This window comes from Triturus cristatus, chromosome 2_2 (genome assembly GCF_964204655.1).
Source record: "Triturus cristatus chromosome 2_2, aTriCri1.1, whole genome shotgun sequence".
NCBI classification, from domain to species: domain Eukaryota; kingdom Metazoa; phylum Chordata; class Amphibia; order Caudata; family Salamandridae; genus Triturus; species Triturus cristatus.
Window position 1 is genome coordinate 807,829,617 of NC_140582.1, and position 13,425 is coordinate 807,843,041.

The window sequence follows — 13,425 nt, forward strand, 5'->3', positions numbered from 1 at the left end:
TGATTATGTCAAACAGCTTTTTCTCTTTCAATACAAACATCTCCTGAATCAGTCTGCGTATAGTTTCAATCCATGTTCCAAGACATCTAGTAGACGTGTCTTTATATCGTTATCCACATATTGTTAGGTTGAGAAATTGTGCAGTCACACAGACTTAGCCATTTCAAAAGGGTTTCCTTGCTGCTGCATGAAATGAAGCCTGTCAACATTAAAACATTCCTCTCTTTCCCACAAGTTCGTGATGAGGAACAGTTTTACGATGGTCCAATAATTTTTAGTTTTTTATCCATCTAAAAACATTTCTATTAGATAGGACTTCATGGTAAACTAGCTGCCATTGAGTAACAATCACTTTTATGTGTCTGACCAAGAATCCCTTTGGAGTTCCAGTTTTATCTCTGGAACCTGAGCATTGAACCTTCCCCCCTCTGTCTTTCATCACAAAATGTATTTGGATGAGGTTTCTGTAGAGGTATGGTTTTCCAGCTTCTTCACTCATTCCCAATACCAGGACCCATATCTCAGGTAGTTTATGCAATCAATCAAATTCACAGAACACAGTAATCAGTGACTCCCTAATCTTCACGTGCAGCTCCCAATCACCTTCCCGATCAGCATGTACCATGTTTTTCACTACAGCCATCATGTGTAAAACATCTCCCAGTACTTACAAAGTTCAGATTTTTCTTCACATTTTTTTCAAGGTCTACAAGCCTGGTTTACAGGTTTTCTGATTTTGAACTGTATGTATTAAATATTGCCTGGCTTTGCATTATGTCTTTTGAATGAAGTGCATCCTGTGCCTTGTTCACATCTGAGATAAGAAACAAAACCTAATTTGCAATTCTTGTTCCAGAAAGCATTCCAACTCAATGTTTCTATAACTTCAGATATGATGAGCATATCATGTAACTAACAAACATAACGAGTTCAGCTCAATACCGACTGGACAATTTTGCTTCAAAAGATTTCAGACTCAATATGTGCATCATCTAGGCCACATTCAGTGAGATAACTTCCTGCATACTGCAACAACTTTTGTAATGTGGAAAACATCCATCATTGGATAAAGATCATCAAATTCTAGTGGACTGCTCCTAAAACTGTGAGCTACAATACAGAAAACACCTTCATTGAAGGAAATTGGCACTATAGGCTGGTCTTCAAGCTGAGCACGCACATTTTGGAAATATTTTAGAGCTGTGTATACGGTTACGTGGTTTGTGACTAGAGATGGTATTACTGGTAAAAACCCAACCTTCATTGGGGCAGTATTCTGAGAGATCACAGCATGAATGCCAGCCCACAGAGGAACTAGCTTTTCTTCATCATTCAGTCCGCACCTAATAAAAGATATGATGAATACAGAGTAATCAGCTTGGAGACCGCAGCATAAACTAGAAAAAGAGCCATGAACTCAGCTACTTTGAAACTTTCTGGTAGACTGGGACATGTTGATAGCTTGCAGTGATTTTGCACATGTTGGCAAGGCAGTTGACTTGTAAGTTAACAGTTTCGTTTGCTTATGCCTACAGCTGACACAGTTTGTTTTCCATTAGCTACTTCTTTGGAACAGTCTTGAAAAAGTACCATGGCAGTATCATGAATGCTGGATGTTCCAGACAAAGAAGAGCAGTCTTCAAAATCTAAATTATCAAGAGCAGCAATTGTAAATCCCTTCCTGGTAAAGTGCTATGGAAGTGGTGTGCTGTCCGATTCACAAGATTTTACAGTGTGATCCTACTATGTCATTATAACTTGTTGATACACCAATCCTATTCATTGAAGTGATTAGCTCTATACTTTTGAACTGGTCATAGATTGTGTGTGCAGTCAACATGTGGAGCAGAGTTTCCTTTTTGCAGTGACGTAATTCAATGAATTGTAAAAGGCAGTACATTTGCACAGCATAAGCCTGTCATCAATGTGGTCAGCTTCTGTTCCGAACTCAAGACTTTAGTTTGTAACAATTTTGCTTTGCTGATATTAAACAATGATGTCAAAAAATGTTAAGCCAACATCAGGACTCCTATGATTTGAAGAGCTCTGGGGCATCACAAAATTCGTCATCAAGTCCAAAATCTAAATCTTTCAGTACGTCTCTTAAAATGATTCCTGCTGATTTTACTGCATTCTGTGATCTTATTTTGGCAGCAAGAACTTCAGGAGTCAAATCAGCTGAGTACACCATAAGTGGCTCTTGCTTTTTGTTAGACTGACAAAAATCCAGTCATTGTACATTCTCAATAGAAAAATCTTAATTACATTATTATGGCTCAACACAGTTTCATCAATGTTGACTAATATTTCTATGATCACAGAGTGTGAAACTGTAACCAGCATTAAAGAGTGGCTTTAAAACTTTGTTTGGTTTTTCAAAGAGTGCAAACTTATGGCTGGCGGTTAGACTGCTTCTTGAAGCTCATTGTACATTTATATTTTCGAATGTATGCACGCATGCCGTTCAGGTGGGCATACAAATCTGCTACAAATACATTCAACTCGTTGTTTAGACCAGCTATTTGGCTGAAAACCTCATCTTGGAAGAAATTAGCTGCAGAGAAAAATAGGTTTGCTTTTAGAGACTCACATACTCTGTATGTTGTTCTTTAGTCAATCCCTTTGGCCCTCGTTCTGGCTAAACCACAGATTACACATTGAAGATCCTCTGCTTTCTGATCAGTTGTTGGAAGTGAACGAGGGGCAGCCATCGATCTAAGTGGATGGGCACTGGGTTTGGTGGTCGTTGCTTTCTCAAAATACTTAAATTCTTGTTGTGCTTCCCTAGTTTCTGCACCTTTTTGACTAATTTTTTTCAGGCATTTTTTCATTGTGTACGACTTTTAGAACTTATTATTACAATGATAAAATATTTGATCTTCTTAATCTATCAGTTTCAATCTTTTGTGAAATTCATCTTGCAGTATTTCTGCAGGATCTTGAACTCTCCGTTGATGTTGGCTTTTCTTTCGAATTAGTTTGGCATACGACACATTTTTATTTGCTGAAGGAGTCCTCAGATTTCGTAGTTCGCAACACTGTCAGAAGGTAAAGATCCACTGCTACCACCTGCTTCACTTATGTTTACGAATATAAATCAATGGAAAACCTGAAACAAAAACAATATTAAAATACAAAACCAATTTGATGACTCAAACACATCATTATAGAGCCGCCATTTTGGAAAATGGCAGAAGGGTTGCAGGGAGAAGTTATTTTCTGTCGCTAGAAGACTACTTGAACCCTAAAACCTACGTTTTCACACCAACATTAAGAATATAGGTTTCATGGTACCTGAAATACTACATCACTGGAGTACATCCGCCATTTTTTAAAATGTTGTCAAGAAAAATTTGGCCTGGACTAGTAATGTCTACCCAAGCTAAATTACTTCTCTAATGATACAAAAACACCGATTAAAAATGAAAATCTCTGGATAAGAATTGTTTTATGGATGTATATCAAGGGGCCTGCACTATTTCCCTGTTTCTGTCATTTTAGCTAGGGACTGGTCAGTGGATAATACCAACCATATTTACTAAGATCTCCTCTTGATGGGCAGTACAGAAAGGGGCCTTGAGAGCTGTTTAAATGGAAATGCCCCTCCCCCCAGCAGACTTAGCTGAAAGGTGGCGCGTTTCATGGTTATAGGAATGTTACTAAAGATAGCGTAAGCTGAGACAAGACCCCACTACTGACTTATCTTTATGATTTTTCTATATTACCACTTAACTTTTACTGCACTTCTCTTATCTTTTCTATAGTTTTCCTACCCCTTTGTTAGTTCACCCTTCAGTGCAGGGTTATGCTCTTTAGGAAGCATTCTGTACAGCCCCACCCAGAGTGTCTAGAACCTGACCCCTCACACCAAAGGGAAATCCCCCTGGTCAACATAAGTGGAAGTAAGAGTTTGGCTTGCAAAATATGAAGTTAATTTGCTGCACATTGCAATATACAAGGATGCATTCTTAAGTCAAGTTAACAAGTTGGCAGGGAGTCCGAAAAGATGTAGGAATTATAAAGAGGGAGGCGAAGAGTTTGAAGAATGTTGGAGACCATCTCAGAGGAGTTTGTCTCTCAAATTCCTTAATATCCTCACTGCCACACCTCATGTGCCTCCCAATGGGAGATACATGATTCGACTGAAACGAGGGGAGGATAGGGAACTATACTAACGTCTTGGATTAGAATTAGGACATCAGCAGTACAAGCCTACCCAGATTAACGTTTTTATACTTTACTACTCAGGAATTGAACTCTCCGGTTAAATGCAAAGACCTCTTACACTGTTTCCATCTGAAGGAATCGGCTGTAGTATTATTACAGGATACTGATTTGCTGTCTTTCGACGTTACATTTTTCTGCATTCAATCATTTCCCACACTGTGGGGTCTAAAGTCAGAGAAGTGGCAATACTGATCAGGGCGGAGTTTACACAGCGCCTCCACTCCACACACAGGGACAGAGAGGGTAGGATGGTGGCTTTCAGTGGGACACTACATGGTCCATTCTCAATCATATCTGTATATGGGCCAAATGACACTATTGACAGCTTTTTAACAACTACATTTAGAGATGGCTACTATGGAGGTTGACAGAATGATTATTGCAGGGAATTTTAATGTGGCCTTGGACCCATTAATAAAAGGTAATAAAGAAGATGGGGGTCTGACTTTTAAATTACAAGAGAAGTCAACCAGCAACTATATTCAGGCAGTGACCGCTCCGAATGGAGATTTAAAAGCTTCGGACGAAGTCATGCTGGATGACCTCACATGCTTTTATAGCGATTTGTATAGAGGAAATTTAGTGGGTGGGAATATTCTTGATCACTACCTAGGGAGGGTCTACTTTCCACTGATATCATCTGCCCCAACCCCCTCCACCCCCTGGCCGCCCCCATAGGCATGGGAGTGATTGTTACAGCCTATTTCGGAGGAAGCAATCATAAGTGCTATTAAGGTCCTTCCTAGCAAATAAGCCCCTGGCCAGATGGGTTCTCCAATTCCTTCTACAAGACATTTGCAGACTTACTGATTAACCCCTATGTAAATTATCTGCATGGTCAAGCCTACACTGAAGAGTCGAGTTATCTCCATAGAAAGATCCTACCAGCTGCGAGTGGTATAAGTCTATCACTTTATTAAATAGTGATGCTTAAATAGTGATCCTAACTAACAGAATTCGAGTAGTCTACTCTACCAGGCAGGTTTTGTTTGTGACAGGCAGGCAGTGGAGAATACTCATTTGACCCTAAATCTGATTGACAAGGCATCCAGTGAACAAACACAATTGGTCCTTTTCTCACTAGACACAGAAAAGGCATCTGATAGAGCAAATTGGAGGATTATACAAAAGACTTTGACCAAGGCGGACTTGGAACCTAACTTTTGTGCCATCGTCCTGGAAAATTTTAAGGAACCCTCAACACATTTTTGTATGAGCCCAGCTGTCCTACACTACACCACACTACTGGCAAGGAGCACAAGACAGCGGTGGCCGTTGTCTTCCTCAACTTGTGCATTGACAACAGAACCCTTATTCTAAAAGGCAAATTCTAACCCTGAAATCACAGTTCTTATGGTAGCAGGACAACAGAATAAATTGACATGAGCTGCTTTTAGTGACTAATCCTGTGGTCTGTCTACAGAGACTCCTAGAGGAACAGAAGAAATTCCAGAAAGTCCCTGAATTCAAAATGAGAGGATAGAAGGGCAGCACCGCTTTAAATGGTCTTCAGAGGGTGTGGAGTTTCTAAGAGTCACTTTGCCGCATCGTGAGCCACACATACCAAGTCAACACTCCATCTCTGTTGGACACTTTGTTCAAATATCTATATAATTGAGAGAAGTTGAAGATCTTTTGGTTGGGCTGGATCAAATGGTATAAAAATTAATTTTATGCCACAACTTGTGTACGGTAAGGACCCATTCAATGGCCCTTCTCAGGGCAATCCTGCAAACTATTCAGAAGAAAGTGTTGGCCTTTTTATGGAATAATAAATCCCCAAGGTGGCAAAAACCCTACTGTTAAGATCCTGATTTGATGGAGGACTTGGAGGTGGGAGTCCAGATATTTATAGATCTAATGTGTGGCACAATTGGGCCCAAATCTGACAGGGTCTTCTTAACCTGGGAATAAACCTTGGTGTATGTAGGATTCCCCTATCAGCTCTGTTGTGGTTACCACCTCGCTCGCATAAATATTGCTGGCCCCGTTTCAAATCTACAATATATTATTGGGGGGGGAGGGAGGGGGAGGAGTTTTAAGGTCTCACCAGGCTACTACATACCTCAGCCCTCCCTCACACCGATCAACGGAAAGTGCGGAAAGTGGATTTCCTATCAAGACTGGCAAATATTTGATATGTGAGAAGGCAGGAGGGGGTTCCGGGGGTAGGAGAGGGACTGAGGGGGCTCGTCTGGCATGCTATTTGAAGGAGAATCCTTAAAAGGCAGAAACCAATGCTCCAATTAATTCCTTTTCAGGCCATGTGACCTTTATTGAATCACACAGTTATTAGATTGGGTGTGTCCACCACAGGTCAGCCCGATGGGAGTGGGTAGGGGAGGGGGAGAGCTTGAAAAGACTTATCCTCTGCAAACTTTGATTATGTGCAGAAGTGGTCTGAAGATATGGATCTAGGCACCCCCAAGAGTACCTGGATTGAAAATGAGTAGCCAGGTTATCCGTTTGTCCTTCATATACGGAACTAGCTTACAAAATAATGCTCAGGTAGTACATGACGCAGAAACAAAGAAAGCATGTATGGGCTCTGGCATTTGTTGGCAAGGGAGGCACATATATTCATATGTGGTGGTCCTGTACTCTAGTGCAAAAGTTTCTGGGCCCAGGTAGTGCAAAGAATTATTATTATTTATTTTATTTTTTTAAATCAAAGAGATCACCAGTCTTCAGCTTCCAACTAACCATCTGGTGATGCTGCTGAGGAAAGTGGAAGAGGAGGGTCTGTATCCATTGGAGGTACCAGGCTGGGAGGTTGACTGTGGCCCTATGGAAGGGCCCGCAACAGCCAATGTTAGAGGTATGATGGCATAAATTATGGAATCTACACCACAGAAACTGCACATCAATTCTCTGTAATATAAGCACACATTTTGAACAGACTTTTAAAATTGCACTCTCTCACGTGGAAGAAACAACCCCCTACGTCAGAGGTGTCAAACTCAAATTCATCGGGGGCCGCATCAGCAGTTTGGTCACCCTCAAAGGGCCGGTTGTATCTGTAGGAGTATGTGTCCACTCTTTATTATCATAAATTATTGTCACTGCATTCAATTATTACTGTTTTTTGTAATAATATCCAAAGTTTACCGCTCAGACTTTTAAGCAGAATAATAAGCAGACCCCCCCCTAATAAGCAGACTCCCCCTCCCCCCACATACATCATATGTACTTACAGTACAGGAGAGAAGGGTTCAGGCAGCCGTTGGATCTGTCACATCATAGGATGGCATGCGCTCAATATAAAAACAAGTGGAGGTTTCCTCAATGCATGTAAAGTGGAGGTTTCCTGTGTAGAACGCTAGAAGGCAGACGTTCTCTGGCTTGGAGGCTGCCGCGCAATGCGCTGAAGAGGCGGCCGCGCATGCGCTGAAAACTGTCCATAGGTAGACTTAACCAAAAAAGAGGCAGTACAAATGTTTGCAAAGGCCTCACAGTGCGTTTGCTAACTGAGTTTACAATAGCAATCAGAAAAGCAATCAGTTTAAAAAATAAATGGAGTGAAGGCAACCCGAACACTAACCCTCAGGGTGAGGAACAGGACAGCACCCCTCTATTTCCTGAAACAAGGGGACACGGGGGTGGAGGGAGAGCTTACCTGCGTTATCCAAGCTCCGGGCCCGGGGTCACATAAGTTCCTCCTCCTCGGGATCCTGCATGCGGGGCAATCACAGCTCGCAATCCAGGAAATGAAAAGGGAAAGCTCAGCCAAGCCAGCACCTGGGGCGCGGGAAGGCGCTGCGCGGGCGGACGGGGCAGTCAGCTCATCTGATCTAGTTCAGTGGCAGCCCGGGGAAATCTCAGCGCAGCCTTCCCTGGCAGCGCCGCTGGAGGAGTCCGCTTGTCCGCCCGCGGCCAGCGCCAAGAAGCTAAACAACAATCCACACAAACAGTGACACACTGTGGCTGCCTGGGCTGCAGAAGCCGAGACCAGCGACCAGGAGCCTGCGGAGCAAAGGGGCAGAGTCAGCGCCGGCTGGGGCCCTGCAGGGCAGAGGGACGCGTGCTGCACTCGCTGCTCCCAGGGCTGCTGCACCTTCCTGCCCGCCTCCTGCCCCTCCTCCTTTCACTCCTCTCTCCGGTGCGTGGTGCGCTCCCAGCTCCGCAGGAAGGACAGCGACAGCAGGTCCCCCTCGGAGCTGCAGTTACATTCTCCCCAGTAACATGGCGGCCGGCCTGAGGAGCGGGAGAGGGAGGGAGATGGGCTGCCACGTAGCGGGAAGGAGGGAGGGAGGGGGGTCAAAGGGAAAGTGCTCGCGTCACTCCACCCACTCCTCTCCCACTGAGCAGCACCGGCTGAAATGATCGCATCTCTCGCACACTTCTGGGAGGGCTGTAGTATATTACAATAATTACAAGTTTGGCTGGCGGCCGGCGGCGGCTACACGGGCCACATGACGAGGTCTGGCTGGCCGGATTCGGCCCGCGGGCCTTGTGTTTGACACCGCTGACCTACGTCCACGATAAGTCTCCACCCTCCGCCTCTCCTCCATGGTGGATCTGGAGGATGAATCTAGCATCAGGATGGACTGCATTGCCTACTTGAGATTGGGACACACGGCGTATTGGAAGGTGGGGACTGACCGGGTCAGTTATCTGTGAATCAGTGTGCTTGTGAGAGGTAAGAAGATGCCAGGGGGGGGGGGGGGAGATAAGATGTATGGGTTAAAGATGTATGGGTTTAAAGACGCCCATCTCCTTATATGTACCTCACTGTATACGCCCATTTGTTTATGTGCTTTTGTGACTACTTGGTAAAATGCCAGCTCGAAAACAAGTTAAAGGTTTTAGAAGAAATAAAAGAAAACAACTTGGAATGCATCAAAAATAACAGATTTCACTTCTACTTTTTCAGATACTAAGCACCCATAGGTTCCCAAGTCACAATTCTTGGTGCATTGCTGCAGTTTAATGGCTGTTCTCGATAGGACGTTTTTTTGTTAGATAAGGGCTCCCATTAACCCTTTCTCTTATAAGTAAATGGTTACAGAATTCTTAAATCAAAAATACCTTTCATCTGGGCTTCGGAACATTTTTTGTTTAGAAGTTATTACTTAAAACTGCTTATCTTTGTGGACTGATTGTAAGACATTGCCCAAAGGTCAATTTTACATAGCACTGTACACAAAAAAAAACATTTGCACTCGGATAGCCACACCTCATCAAAGGATCATAACCACTCCCCAATATATTGATGACATGTGCCCCTGTATTGTGGTATTTTATTAGAACTGGCTTGGCCTCTGGCTTCACACTGTAGTTACAAAGAGCTATTGCAATAAGGTTCATAAATCTCCAAGTGTCTTTTACTAACGTGCATATTTTTTAGCTTTAGCTTGCCTCACTCATTATTTAAGACATTACATTTAAATTTTCTAGTTAATACCAATCAAAGTTGACTCACTTAGCAACGAAAGATGTTTTCATAATTTTTGGAGAAAACAATTAAACTGTGTAAATGTACAACAGATAATTTTATATCATTTGGTACAGACACTGCATACATCAATGCTGGTTGTGAACTAGAAATACAACGCGATTTAGGTTAGTTACAAAACAATAGGTATTAAACAGAATGTCTTTTCTTATTTCTTATAATTTATCATGGCTACATTCTAAGCTCACCGATTCATTCCAAAATGGCAAGAAACGCAATTTAGGGACCAAAAATGGTTTGCTTTAAATAGAAAGTATTATCTTAAAACATTCAATCAAACTTTACACATCGTTTCATTTTGAGAAAAAAAAAAAAGGACAAGCAGAGGTGAAGAGGTAGAGAAATGCGGTTTACCAATCTGTTGAGGGTGTGATAGATTTTGTGAATATTTGCCAGTGTTGATAGATGAGAGTTCAACTGAAAATCTGTGGAGGAAAAACATTTAGAGATTTTTACAACATATTTGAAAATAATCATAAGAAGCAGGTTTATGAATGTACACAGTTGGCACAACCATTTATATCAATGACCAACAGCAAACAAAAGGTAAGCCTTCACTGCATTTTCAGGCTTTGTTGTTACCATGTTAGGTTATTAAAACGTATACAGCGCACTATACCAGAGGGTGTCAAAGCACTAGCGGAGAGCACCCAGCACTGACCAGAGAACCCCATGACTAAGGAAGATAGAGAGGGAAAAGCCCAGTTTCAGCAGTTTTTTAAAGCGGTAAAAGAGTTGGCTTCTGAGATGTACATATGCAGGGTGTTCCAGTTCCGGAACTGAGGTGGCGAAGAGAGCTAAAGAATGATGATGGATTCAACCCAGATCTGTGACTGGGGGTGAGTGTCTGAAAAGTTTCAGCACTCCGTCCATCATCTCCAGGTGTTTGCTTTGTTCGCCCTAAGTTGGCAGGGTATGCCCAGAAGTGGGTCCCTAGCTCAATTTGCCACCAGATTCAAGCTAGCCTGGCTGATGAAGGGTGTTACCCAGAAACCGGTCCCAAGATGCTGGTTTGCAGTTCAGGGAAGACCTGGCTTGGAAGTTCAGGCTGGACTTTTCCCATGAGGAACAGGGTCAAGACTGATTTGCATATAGCTGGGTCGGAACGGAGGTGGCGAAGTGAGCTAAAGAATGATGATGATCTGAGGAAACTGCTTGAGAATTAAGCTGTAGAGAGTCTTTCTGATGCAACGCCAAAAACAACATACAGAGAGAATTCAAAATAATCGTTTTTTTACTGAAGTCAATGGAGGGACCATGCAAATTTTGGAAAATGAAATATCCCTTTCCAAAACGCAATAGGCAAAATGTTCATTTTTACTAACCTACAGTGACCTTTGTCATATTAATTGAGCAGTTTCCGCATGACAACTTGTTGGGAACATTTCTTGTCGCAGAGAATATGTGAAAGGTGGTTGCAAGGCAGGGATTGAGCAGACAGACTGCTCCAGCTGAACACGGCACCTTCTGTGAGAACTGCAAGGAGACAGCAGCACACAACGGGATATATTCTTTAAAAATCTAAAAACTACTCAGTTGGGCTTTGGCCAAACTGTTTCCAAAAATGTTTTCCTCTCCATTTCTCTAGAAGGCGGGCTTCGTATACTATTTCTGTTCGGTAAATCTAGGGCTTGTTTAAAAGATTTCTAGTGTTATTTTAGGTCCGTTTTAGATTGTTAGGTCAGCCCTGTTATCCAACACTACTTTTCTAGACTTGGGCTTTTGTCCAACAAGGCAGTGGACTTGGGAACTGTAATCATGGTTTGCTTCATTAGTGCCTACAGAACTAAAACATTTCATTACAATTATCTGTAAAAGAAACGCCTTAATCCGTATACTGGGGGTTCAGTGTATGTGCAGTGATATGGCAACCATAAATGTGAGATTTAGAAGTCCGATAAAATTTGATGGAACTGTAATACAATGGCATGGGTATAAAGTTGTATCAAAAATGTAAAAGATTTAATTGGGATGCAGAATAAATTCTATTTTTTATTAACATATGTTAGGTTCCAAAGAGTGCAAGAATTGAAATAAATATCAAGCTGTAAGTATTGTATCACCACATAGCAGTGAAGTTTTCAAACAGAGGCCAAGACTGAATGGAAACAAACACACAAATTTTTACTGTCAGAGTCTCGAAAGAGATTTCCAAGGTGGGCCTAGCTTGGCTGTATAACTACATAGGACTCAGTCGTGAGAAAAGCAATCCGCCACAAACCACTCTTAACTTCGCCTAATGTGCGGCCTTCAATAACAAGCATTGGCATATCCAATAGGTCTCGCCTTTGGGACCTTGTAAGTGTTTAGCCATGCAACAGTTGATGTTGTTGCATCAAGGATATTGTGCTGGATAACTAAACACTTATATGGTCCCAAAGGCGAGACCTATTGGCTATGCCAATGCAGTATATACAGAAATGGCGGTATAATTGATAGGAAATGGGTGCCTGAAAGGGTAATTCCACTCAATATTATAATTATAATTATTTCAACAATTTGTTATGGTGCTGTAAGGTAGAGAGAACCACCAGCCTCTCTAAAAGAAAAATTGTGGCCTAAGCAACAAACAACGCAATTACAGATCCCCAGCACACGTGATATATAAATGATATCAGTTGCAATTGTTATTCACATTTGATTAAAACAAATAATCAATTCAAGTTATTTCTTTGCCCTTTTATTCTTTCTTCGAGCTTTTCTTAGTAAACAGATTCCAAGTCAACACGTGTTTCGTCGCCTCCGGATCGTTGTACATGCGACTTTTTCCAAGGCTACAATATTCACTTTTAAGAAGTATTAAGTGTGGTGATCGGCGTGAGGGGCGAGGACGCGGATCGGCGACTCGGATTCAGCTGGTTTCTGTGTGAGTGAATCTAATGTGGGTGTGTAGTGGGCATTTCTCAGTTGGGAGGCTAGTGATGTTTGTGAGTACTCAAACTTTAATGATTGTGGATATTCACAAACCATTTCCAACCCTTTCTATCCTGGAAATGTTTAGAGATTTACTCCGGTTATTGTTGAGAGTAAATCCCTTCCCAAAGTCATAATGGAAAATACCTACATTATTCTGAGGGTACCAGGGGGCGCGATTCATATTTTCACCTGTGGAAAAAAAAATATTTAGGGATTTTATCTGGTCAGCAGCAGCTGGCTGGATTTACAGGATTCACCTGAGAACGTTTTGTCAATTCCACTCTTTCTGCACCTTTGCAGAATAGTAAATCTGTAGGCGCAGATGTATGACACCGGTTTCCAGTAGCAATTCTAATAAGAGATTCCAGAGTGAAATATTCTGTAAAGGTCTGCCAACCCAAAAAAACAACACTTCTCACCAATAATGTATGAATCGAACGTGAAAGTGAAAACGAGGAATAAAGAGGGAAAGAGGAACGCAAAGAATGAGAAACAGAAAGAGTAAGAGGAACAACAACAAAAAATATAACAAGAGATTGATGAAAACGAGAAGTAAGAAAAGGCAAGATAACAGGGAGCAGAGCAAGAAAAAGTGAAGCAGAGAAATCGTGGAAAAGATAAGGAGAAAACGGGGACTAGCGAGATAAAACGTGGAAGAGTGAAAAAAGGAGCAGAGAAAAGAGACATCAAAAAGTGAGAACAGCGAGAGAATGGTGAATAGAGAAACGTAGAAACAGAGACGATATGGATTAGAGAGAGAAAGAAAACAGGGAACAGAGAGAGAAGAAAGGGATGATAGAGGAAATAAAAACACGACGAGAGAGCTG

At 42.0% G+C, this 13,425-nt stretch overlaps 1 protein-coding gene across 1 annotated transcript in view; it reads right to left on the minus strand.

Annotated features, from left to right (window-relative positions):
• Window positions 1-13,425, minus strand: part of DCUN1D4 (defective in cullin neddylation 1 domain containing 4) — a 455,220-nt gene that overhangs the window by 394,572 nt on the left and 47,223 nt on the right. Inside the window, exon 2 of the mRNA XM_085642111.1 lies at window positions 10,037-10,107. Coding sequence (XP_085498237.1) covers window positions 10,037-10,107 — 71 coding nt within the window. The remainder of the gene's footprint in view (window positions 1-10,036; window positions 10,108-13,425) is intronic.